This window comes from Myotis davidii, unplaced genomic scaffold, assembly GCF_000327345.1.
Source record: "Myotis davidii unplaced genomic scaffold, ASM32734v1 scaffold749, whole genome shotgun sequence".
Classification (NCBI taxonomy): domain Eukaryota; kingdom Metazoa; phylum Chordata; class Mammalia; order Chiroptera; family Vespertilionidae; genus Myotis; species Myotis davidii.
Window position 1 is genome coordinate 101,157 of NW_006300030.1, and position 11,821 is coordinate 112,977.

At 38.9% G+C, this 11,821-nt stretch overlaps 1 protein-coding gene across 1 annotated transcript in view; it reads left to right on the forward strand.

Annotated features, from left to right (window-relative positions):
- Nucleotides 1-5,913, forward strand: part of DHTKD1 (dehydrogenase E1 and transketolase domain containing 1) — a 40,100-nt gene extending 34,187 nt beyond the window's left edge. The window contains exons 13-16 of the mRNA XM_015572049.1: nt 2,102-2,184; nt 2,513-2,682; nt 4,736-4,821; nt 5,646-5,913. Of these exons, the coding sequence (XP_015427535.1) occupies nt 2,102-2,184; nt 2,513-2,682; nt 4,736-4,821; nt 5,646-5,747 (441 nt within the window). The 3' untranslated portion in view covers nt 5,748-5,913. The remainder of the gene's footprint in view (nt 1-2,101; nt 2,185-2,512; nt 2,683-4,735; nt 4,822-5,645) is intronic.
- Nucleotides 5,914-11,821: the final 5,908 nt, after the last annotated feature.

Genomic DNA, 11,821 nt, shown 5'->3' on the forward strand with positions numbered 1-11,821 from the left:
TCTTTCCCTCTCTTTCCCCTTTCAAGAATAACTGGTAATATTCAGTTTCATTGTAATGCAGGACAGGATAGCAGATATTATACTGGTATCCTGGTCTGAGAGAAAACAATTTTATAGCAAAAGTTTAAAAGTCCAAATGGTCTAAACACTACTGTGTTGATAGTAGCAAGTTGGGAATTTAGAGCATTTTCATGAAAGCAAGTGGTGTTATTCATTGACTTTTGTTTAGATTTTTCCTGTTAAATGATTTATCACAGGTAGAGGCCTGTTTCAATAAGCACAACATCGTAACAGTATAGCTTATTGTATACTGCTTTAAAAGTATACATTTTTAAAGGTGTACATTTTCTCTTGGTTTACCAGAACTAAGTGTTAAGTGCACAATATATTTTTAAATAACAAATATGCTAGTTTTCAAATGGCAGAGTTCAAGATAATAAATACTAATAAGCATATATATACCCTGTCTGCTATACTTTTTTTCAATTTTACATGAGAATCTTAATTAGAATGAACATTAAAAAACTTGCATTTATTTAGATGCTACAGCTGAGGTGAAATAAGTTATTAATGATTTGGCTGTTCAGGACTATCTTGTGCTTTGCACAATGGTTTGAGAGTGCAGATTTGGAATTGAGGGGTATTGAGGAAAGTTGCATGTGACTTGCTTTCACAGGTTGCATTTGTAAGCAGTGCCTAGGATTTGGAGAGGAATAAGGAGATACTCTCATGGTCAGCACTTGTGTGATCCTAGAGCGAACTGAACACCCCCCTTAAATTGTGCTCTCCAGGCACCTCACCTGTCTTACTCTAGTTCTGACTCTGGGAGTCAATATCAAATGTAATAATATTAAATATAATGTATGTATAGTACCAAGTATTAAGTGAACCACTAGAAATTTTATTGAGAATCTCTTTTGCTATTTGAAACTGAGAACAAGAGTTCATATTCTGGCCCTAATATTTTACTCCTTGCCCCAAGTCTAATATGTAAGATATCCTATAATAGAGGCCTTATTTGGGAGCCTTAAAAAATATCAACAGCTATCCTATAGATTTTAAAGTGAAAAACTCATTAAGTAGTCAAATATCTTCATTAAACATGTAAGTTCTTTTATTAATTGAAAATGAGTACAACCGTTATTGAATTCTGATTTCCTCCTGAAATTTTGATTATTGGTACACATGATCTGTCAGAATATAAGTCAACCCTTTCTTTCCATGGTCTATTCAGAGATGACTTGCCACTTGATAAACATGCCTCAGGGCTATAGGGAGTTTTTTGTCAAGTGGTACCTAAATCCCACTCCAGTTTCCCTGCCAGCTCTGAATCCCAGCTTCTTTTGTGTTCAGTCCTTCCTAGGAGGACTGATGGAAGGATCTGGTTCAGAATGGAGAAAGATCACATTAATTAATAATAAGACTAGCTGAATAGTTAATATTAATTTTTTAAGTTATATCCCAGCATCAGTGTGGCTCCCCCAATGGCCTACCAAAATGCCATCTACCCATTTGGGACTAGACTGTAGGGTAACTAAATGATAGCAAAAGGGATCAAATCTCTAACCTTGGCTTCTTCAGTTTTATACTCTAAGTTCTTTGCAACAAGCATTTATTTAAATTGAGCTCATAATAAAAGAATTTTTAATCACAGAAATATTCACTTCTTGTTCCTACGTGTTCTAATAGGTTTCACTTAAAATGTATAATAAGAAACTTAAAGAGAGAAATAATTGCCTTAGCTTCGCTGTTTTGGTTCACAATATAAATCTATAAAATGTTGCTTCTAATTCCAAAAAATTAAAGCAGACTTTTTATTAATAATAAAGTTGTATGATCAAACTGAAACTTTGGTTCTTAAAATTTTATTGTGGCACCAGACAAAAGGCAATCTTACCTAACCTCAGGAAAAGAATTTATTCTGAAGTATTTAGAATTAAATACTTCTGTAAAGCTATTGTATTTATTAGTACATATGTTTACTTATGTTCCTAGTTGAGAATTTTGATACTATTTCTTGGAAAAGATCCCTTATAAGTAAAAGCATCTTCAGCTCCTTTCAACTGTTTGATAGATTTACGGCTTTTCCCCTACTCCTTAGGCAGCTGTGTCGACTCTTCAGGAAATGGCACCAGGAACAACATTCAAACCGGTCATTGGTGATTCATCTGTGGATCCAAAAAAGTAATTTGATGTGTATTTCTGTTTTCAGAGTTTTAATTGGTGGGAGAACTAGCTCATGTTAAGGAACCCAAAGAAACCCAAATCTCCTTCTTAATATGTCCTTTAAGTGAGCGAGGTAGGAGTTAAAATATGCATGGAAGAGTGAACTTGGGAGGCACATTTGCTAAAGAAGGCTTGCCAGGGCATCCCATATGTCTGCACCCAACTACAGAGCCCCACTGCTTTACTAGTGAAGCCTTTAAATCTATGTGGTCTCCCCTTTCTTCTGATACATTTCTTATTTTGAGGTATTTCTCTCTCATCTGACTGTCCCTTTTCTAACAAACAGTGTTAAGAGTCTAGTGTTCTGCTCTGGCAAACACTTCTATGCCCTACTGAAGCAAAGAGAATCTTTGGGGGCCGAGAAACATGCATTTGCCATTATCCGAATAGAGGAACTCTGCCCATTCCCGTTGGACTCATTACAACTTGAGATGAGCAAATACAAACATGTTAAAGGTAAAGGGTTCTTTGATTTGAAATATCTGCATGTGAATGTTTTCTTTGAACTATCTCAAATGAAAAGAGGTTATGGGGCCAGTGAGAGTTATTAGAAAACTGGTGGGGTCCCTCGCCCTGGCCTGCCGAGATTGGGCTGAAACCGGCTCTCCAACATCCCCTGAGAAGTTGCAGATTACGAGAGGGTGTTTCTCCAGTGACGCACCCAGAATCAGGCTCCCTTCTTTCTGATTCCGGGTGTATCACCCAAGAACTGCAGCTGCTGTCACTGCAGCCCGACAGCTCCTGTGTTGAGCGTCTGCCCTCTGGTGGTCAGTGTGAGTCATAACTATCAGTCGGAGCGTCTGCCGCCAGGTGGTCATTGTGTGTCATAGCTACCGGTTGGACAGTCAGACGGTTGCTTAGGCTTTTACATATATAGATTGGATCTCATGGAATCTAGAAATATGAAAATAATACTTCTAGAGCCAGTGTCTTCATGCCTTTTGTGGTGTTTCTTACAGTCTCCCCTTCTCTCATCTAAGGCATCTAATTTCTTTTTTTTAAAATATATTTTATTGATTTTTTACAGAGAGGAAGGTAGAGGGATAGAGAGTTAGAAACATCAATGAGAGAGAAACATCGATCAGCTGCCTCCTGCACACCCCCCACTGGGGATGTGCCCGCAACCAAGGTCCATGCCCTTGACCGGAATCGAACCTGGGACCCTTCAGTCCGCAGGCCGACGCTCCATCCACTTAGCCAAACTGGTTATGGCAAATTTCTTGAGAGTTTGGAGGGAATCACTATCATTTACAACAAATCAACTATAATTGTAAAAGATAAGTCTTTCAACAAATGGAGTTGGAATAATTGGATGCACCTTACACAGAAATTAAATGAAAGTTGATTATAGACCTAAATGTAAAATATGAAGTTGCAAAACTTCTAGAAGAAAATCTTTGTGACCTTAAGTTGGGCAAAAAGTTCTTAGCTGTAACACCAAAAACATGTTCCATAAAAGAAAAATTGGACTTTATCAAAATGAAAAACTTCTGCAAAGAAAATAAAAGGACAAGCCACAAACTGGGAGAAAATATTTGCAGACAGATATCTGGAAAAGGACTATCCAGGGTGTTTAAAGAACTCTTAAAACTCAACAGTAAGAAAATATGTAATTCAATTTTTAAAGAACAGGCACTTTACCAAAGAACTAGATGGCAAATAACTATATGAAAAGATGTTCAACATAATTAGTGGTAATGGAAATGCAAATTAAGTTAAAATGAGATATGGCTACATACCGGTTTGAATGGTTAAAATGAAAACAAAACAACAAACTGACAATATCAAGTGATGATGAGGATGAGGAGCAGCTGTAACCCTCACTCACTGCTGGTGGGAATGCAAATTGGTTCTGCCATTGTGGTACACAGTTTGTCAGTTTCTTATGCAGTTACACACAGAGTTACTATACCACCCAACAGTCCCACTCTTAGGTGTTTACTTACCAAAGAGAATGGAAAACATGTCCCCAGAAATATCTGCATGTGAATGTTTATAACAGCTTTATTCATAATTGCCTTAAACTGGAAACAAACAAAATGTCCTTCCACCATGAGTGACGAAACTATCTGTGGTACATCCATACTCAAGGTCATACTACTCAACAGTAAAAGAGAATGAACTATTGCTATCAGCAAAATCACAAATGGATTTTGCTAATTCAAGGAAGCCAGACCCATACTGTATGATTTTATTTAAATGACATTCTGGAAAAGGCAAAACTGTTGGGATAGAGAAAACATCAGTGGTTGCCAGAGATTGAGGGTAGGAGAAGGACTTCAGTACAAAGGGACAAGATGAGGAAATTTTTTGGTTGATAGAATTGTTCAGTATCATGGTTGTGCTGGTGGATACATTACTATGTATTTGTCAAAAAAAAAAAAAAAGACACTATGCCATGTTGGGAAAATGTGTGTGTATATATACATATAGTGTGTGTGTGTATGTATGTATGTTTATGTTGTGTATGTTTACTTGAGGTACTGAGATGGATTTTCTCCTTTTATAGATTTTATTTGGAGTCAGGAGGAGCCTCAGAACATGGGTCCATGGTGTTTTGTTTCTCCAAGGTTTGAAAAGCAGCTAGGCTGCAAGGTACTATCTCTGCCTTTCACAGTGTTCTTGTAGCTTGCTTTTCCTGGAGTGCCAACAAATGGTTTCATCCCCTACTATCAATTCAATTCCTTTAAATATGAACTAAAATATACTGGTAAAGTCTAGTTTTAGGCTATTCTTTCAAAATAAAATGCTGAGTGTTTGTCAATCTGTGTGCACATACTAGTATCATGTAAAAACAAAAAGTGACTATACGGAGGAAGTAAAAGCCCTTACCTGTTGGCTGCTTTCCCACTAGCCTACTCAGCATTCTTGTCCTAAAGGTCAACATCCAAGCCATGGGTGAGCTGAGTGATGAGCAGGCTTATTTTACAGTGTGGGAGTAGTGATACCCAATGATGCTTGTTCCAGACCCATCCACACAGCAGAGATCCCTTACAGGCCAAATTCTTCTTAATTATGCTGTAGGAAGGGGAAAACAATGAGAAGAGCAATTGTGCTTCTGTTTTATCTTTCTATTCTGTTTAAATTAGAACTCTGTTCACTCGTTTAATACTAGTTGGCTAGGCCCAAACCATTTTCAAATGTAAATAGCACTAATTTAGGAAACTCTACAGTTACTAGTTAACCAACTAATAGTTACTGAAGAATAGAACAAATTTGAGAATTTATATTCCCTTATTATGCCTGGAATTTAGTTACTATTTAGTTGTGACTATATATTCTATGTAAGTCATTTTTCCCCCCAAAAGGTGATTTATGTTAAACAAGCTAAGAGAAATACAGGCACCCGCTTGGGTGAACTAAGCAGAGTTCTGATTGGGTCACAGTGTCATTTTATTTCTTTTCTGCTCCAATGACAGCTCCGCCTTGTGAGCCGACCACCTTTGCCAACACCTGCTGTAGGAATTGGCACCGTTCACCTGCAGCAGCATGAAGATATCCTCACCAAGACCTTTGCTTGATGATGTACTTTGAAGAAATACAATTTCCTGTTAAGAAAATTGCCATTAATAAAAAGCCCTGCTTCCTCTACTCTCCTTTTTCCGTTAGGTAACATGAAATGTCTGCGTTCCTCTAAGATGTTGGGACTGTTTAGGACAGTTTAATCTGGAATACGTGGAATAGCAATGGAATCAATATATACATCAGACAAGTAACTTTTATCCTTACAAATTCGATCATGTTACAATTTAGTTAGATCTGAGAGTTATAGAACTAGGTCATAATCAAGATTTTTCAGATTCTACTCTTTCTCATTAACTGTATATGCCCAGGAAAGTTCTTTAGCCTGACTTTATATCTACATATAGATTACCTCTCGATTATTTGGTGCATGTCACTTTCATTAATTTTCCCCTTCTTCATTCAAAGTCCAGTATTTTCATTTATGTCGTTTTTGGTGTAATCTTCCAGCCACTCTGAAAAATGTTTCACTAGACACTGTAGCAATACTATATTATTTCTGATTTCGAGATTGTTGTTTTACCCATTGTCCTTAAATATATTAAATACAAATCTCTGGGCGTGATCTTTTAGCATAGTGTTACTAAGTGATGGAGTTTTATTTTTTTAATTTTTTTTTAAATGTTTTTATTGATTATTTTTTAGAGAGACAGGAAGGCAAGAGGGAGAGAGAAACATCAATGAGAGAGAAACATTGATCGGCTGCCTCCTGCACAACCAGGCATGTACCCGGACTGGGAATTGAACTGGCAACCTCTTGGTGCATGGAATGATGCTCAACCAACTGAGCCACACTGGTGGGGCAAGTGAAGTTTTAGGTACAATGAAATTGATTTGTGGCTTGCCTTGTCATAGTATCTTTCTTCCCTAAATTGTTCTTGCAGTGATATTTCAACTGACTTCAGATGTCTGATAAGAGGATTTGAGCCCCTGATTAATCAGTCTTGCCTTTTAAAGTCCCTGCTGCAGTTTGATGTTTATTTGGGGTGTTTAAGGCACACTTTAATTTTGACAGCAGGAACTTCCCAATGCCAGGTGCCTGGGAATTTCTAGGGATCACCAACCCCCTCCCTTATTCTGAAATTAAATGGTACTGGAAGCATAACTAAACAGCAGCAATCTGTGCAGCTGTACTTGGCTTGGTGCTGCAGAGGCTCTACCATTGACCATTCTTGTGATACTTTTTCTCAGAAATGGTGGTGGAAGTTCTGGGGCACTGGAACGCCCCCTTCACTTTTACTGGCAACTAGTAACATTTTTCAGAATCAATGTATAAGTTGTTCTGGTCACAGCAGTAGATTTGTGGTTCATACATTAAATGTATGCATTAGTGCATTAACAACATTTCTGTAGATTCAGATCCCTTTTATTCCTATACACCATAATGCTTCCTTTTTGTGTCAAGCCTTATAAATCATGTAACTTGGTGCCACTCATGTAAATCACTAAGATTACAGAGGTCTATTTAGTGAGAACAGTTGACAGTATTGTATACCAAACTAGTAAAAAATAAAAGCACAGTGTCATTTTCAGATCTCTTGGTTTCTTAACTTAAAAAAATTTAAAAGTGTAAGACAGTAATGAGAGGGAAAACTAGATTTTTTCTTAGTTTAGTGTAGATCTCTTCAAATTTCTAACTTTATAGCTCAAAAGTCTGCTTATGGTATCTTGTTACATCTTCTCCAATTTGAGCCATGAGCTGTGTACCTCATCCTCACTCTCAATCACTACAGCAACATGGGCCAGCATTTTGAATTTCCTTGCAGGAAGAGACTATTTGAAAAATTCCAAATCAAATATTCCCATGATAAAATGTGAGATTAAAAACATACTAAGGTAAAATAAAATATTTTACTTTATTCCTTTTTAAATTTTGATAATATGATTTTTGTATCTCATTTATATCTATCAATGCTAAATTTCAGTCAATGAAGATACAGCTCAAATTGGGTATTCAGTGAATAGAATGACACATTATTCTTTTTAAAATAAAATTTTATTCCTTATAAGACCATTTGGTTACATTTTTCTATGTTTTCCATACATATACTATACTATAAGGAAGCATGCTATATTTTAAAACAGAGCCTTTTTGAGTTCTACTGTGTTACTTTTAAAGTTTTATTATTTTTAAAAACTTCTTGACTGACAATAGAAACAATATCCCTTTCACAAAATTGAGGAAATATGGTTTAAAGAAATTAGGGATTTACATAGGAAGTCACAGATTTAAGAGTGAAGACATTCAAGTCTTGAGGTTCCAAAAGCTTTACCTACATTTTTCTTTGATGTACCAGGATATTTGGTTTTCATCTTCAGCTTCTTATAGGGTTCAGGCTAAAACTATTATACTTTCGAGAAATTTGGATAAAATGTTTAATTCCTCAATATGTATATTATTACACAAACAACTCCTAAATTACTCTATGGATGTAGCAATTCATTGTCATGTTTGTATTTAAATCTGAAAAAGCACAATCTAAAGCAGACTGTTATTCCCCTACTGCCAATTATAAAATCAGTTAATTTTTTAAAAATTTTTAATAAAAGTAAGTGTATTGTTTTCATGTTGTTTCCCTGTGTCTTCTCTGACTCATATGGAAAACCATCCATAATTGAATAAAAGTATTAAATTACATACTTTTCTCATTCATAGTAAGTATTTCTTCAGTGAATAGTTTATTGGACACCTATTGCATATATGGCATAGTTCTTAATGCATGGACATTAAAAACACATGGGAGTGGAAAATAAATGGGTTCCCCTCTGTCCTCAATGGACTAACAATCTATTTGAGAAGACAAAGCATTTACTTGTAGAGAAAGAAATATTTTTGTTGGATGTAGGAGGGTCAAGGAAGGGTGATATTCCTAATAGATGTAGATTAGGTGGCATCTGTGATTATACAGAAAAAGTCATGAGTAGCATGTAGTAGTGGAAAGACTGAAGAATGTTGGAAGGGTAACTAATAAAGTTATTTAGAGTGTCAAAGCTTATTCCCAGGCTTACTTGAAACATGGAGTTGTCCCAGAAATAGACAGTAAGGAGAGGTGTGGGCTCCTCTTTTCCTTCTGTCAATTAGACTTTCCATTTAGTGCAGCCTACTGAAAGGAAGTTATATTCATGGAATTAGTGCCAAAACTGTATTTAAGTCAACCATTCGCAGGTTACTGTAGATGATACCAAAAATTAGGTAGATCCTCCTGCCAACTAGAAATGTATGGTGTAGTGGAGATTAGACAAGTATGAAAATGACTAATACAAAGTAGAATGAGGTAGGAATGAAGTCATAGGACATGAGATGAAGACTATGGCAGATTTCATTTTCCAAAAGTGGTCAGAGCAGTATTTGTGTCCCATATGCTCTTTCAGAACCTTGCCACACTCCCACTAGAGTTGGAGCCTATTTCCCTTTCCTCTTGAACTGAGCAGGCCTTCGTGCCTGCCTATATCAATACAGTGCACTGGAAGTGACGCTGTGTCACTTCCAAAGACATGACTTGGCAGCCAGCTGCCATGTTGTGAGAAAGCCCAGGCCACATGGAGAAGGCCCATGGATGTTGGAGCTGATAGCTTCACCTGAAGTCAGCCGACAGCCAGCACCAAATGCCAAACTTGCAAGTGAGAGAGCCTTCTGATAATCTGGAGCTTTCCCGGATGACCTCAAGTGGAGCCGACCCATGCAAACCGTGTGTGTGTGTGTGTGTGTGTGTGTGTGTGTGTGTGTGTGTGTGAGAGAGAGAGAGAGAGAGAGAGAGAGAGAGAGAGAGAGAGAGAGAGAGACACTGATTATTAAAGTGGTCAGGAGAGATTTTAATCAGTAATATTCTGCAGTAGGAAAAACAGTCCTGCTTAAACTCAACTCACTTTAATTTTTAGAGGCAACTGGGCAGTTTAGGGGAATGAGAAAACAGGGAGGAGGTGAGTGGGTGCTCATAGGGTTAGGAAAGTTGAAAATTACAGAAAGCAGGAAGGAGGATTTGGTTCACATGAAACACATCTGGGTTTGTTAACGAACTGATGGAAGTTAGGCTCCTACCCTCCGACTAAGGCTGGGAGACAGAGACCCTACCTTCAGGTGTTGCCTGGAATGAAAGATAAATTCTGAGCGTTCCCAGGCAGATATTTTAAGGGTGTGGGCAGGGTGACCCTAGGGATGGAGCTGTTAGGAAATGGTAGTGTTTGTTCAAGTCTTTATAGGCTAACGTAAGGCCTAGTGGAGAAAGGACTCGGGGAGGTCTGGCTAGAGTTTGCTCTACGAGAGAATCCCTCACACAAGTATTTTGTTTCCTTCTAGTACAGAGACCTAAGTAGTAGAACAGATCATTGGATTATGAGGCAGGATAGTAAGAAACTAGGGAAATTCCTTGACGAGTGGAATAAGGGAAACTGAGACAAAATAATTAAACAATTTGAGCAGTTTAGAGTCAGCTAATAAATCACAAGAACACTTAGTAGCAAATGGTTTACACATTTCAGACTGTCCCAGGGCAGACCAGCCTCAGTCCCAGCCCCTCTTTAATAATGTTCTTCAAAAAGAAAACTAATCAGATGGCCCCTTTACATTCTGATAAATCAACATATTGAAAGACATGTCTGAAACACTAATGAGTATTCTGTTAAGACCTTCCCCAGACACCTCCCTAGGATTTCTCCTGCCGAAGGAAGATAAAAAGGATCCAGCGCAAGCTTTCTCCCTAGAGCACACCCACATCTTTCCCTTCCCGTACTTCTTCCCCCGCAGTGTGAGCAATGCTCACCTGTCTGAATTCAAAAAATGGATTTGGAGACAGAAGTATGGCGAAAACGAGACTTTAAATTCAAGCTCGAGAGGGGGCCTCTGGTTGTACAGGCACACATGGAGTAGCCAAAGTACAAGTCCCTCCTCTGGTTCCTCATTGGTTGAGTACTATGGATTTATAGTTTCCTCATAGGTCGCCCAGGGCTTATTGTCTCCCATTGGGCCATTGAAAAAAATGGGCTGAGGCCTTTTCTAGTTGTCTTCACCGCCCCGCCCCCCCTCCCCTGTATAGTTGGGGCGGGCACCTGGGAGCGTGGGAGGGTTTGTTTCTACCATGATGCTGACTCACATCTACAGTTCTTTGTTCTTATATCTCTGTCCCTCCCTCCATTCTGTTCACCCTGGGGAAATTCAGTAGCCGATTTCATTAAAAGTTGCCTAAGCTGGAGATGGATCACAGAGGCCTATTTCCTACAAAAGGCATGCACCTCCTAAATTCTAAAGGACCCAGGAGCCTTGCAACCAGGGTAGCAGCTGGACCTGAACCCATCTCCAAGGCCCCCTTCCCTGACTGTCTCCTGTGGCTTCCCCTACCTAAGCCCTTTCTTTGTTTCACTGTCTCCAGCTTTAATAAACATGCTCTCAAAATCACCTACACTCCTGTTGTGAAATCCTACACGAAGTCAAGAACCCACACCCTGCCCTTAGGCCAGGCAGACCCGCCCTGGGTAACAATGACAGGTCATTAGTGAAGCTTGAAATAACTTGTTTCAGCAGATGTTAGAGAAGTTACACTGCAGGGGTTTAACATTCGAGTTTGGAAAATACAGGAGACCCTGCAGGATGTGGTTATCATCCTTATTTTACCCATGCAGCTCAGAAAGGCTAATTGCCCGAAGCCATTAAGTAGGGAAGGGATTAAAATTCGGAGCGGGTTGGCGAATTTCTAAACCCTGTACACCCTTTTCACCATGCTGTCCAAGGAGGGATAAAAAGCTAGTCCGGGGGCAAAATCCTGATCCTTCCATTTTGGAGAAGCTGAAGGAGCCCACGTTGTACACAGTGGGATTTCACAAGATGTTAATTTTATAAAGTGTCACAACTTTTTTAAAACTTCTCAGAGGATGGGAGCACATTAAAAAGGCTATTGGGGCCACGCTGGCTCTCAGGGCGGCCCAGGTCCAGGCCTCAGGAAGGAACCGGCCTGTGCTCCTGGCACCGGGCCCGGACCTGCCCCCTCGTGGCTGTCACGGAAACCACACCCGCTCGACGCCAAGCTCGGACACGTGCTCGCAGAGGAAAGGCCGGAGCTGCCGCGGGCTCCGGAGGCTC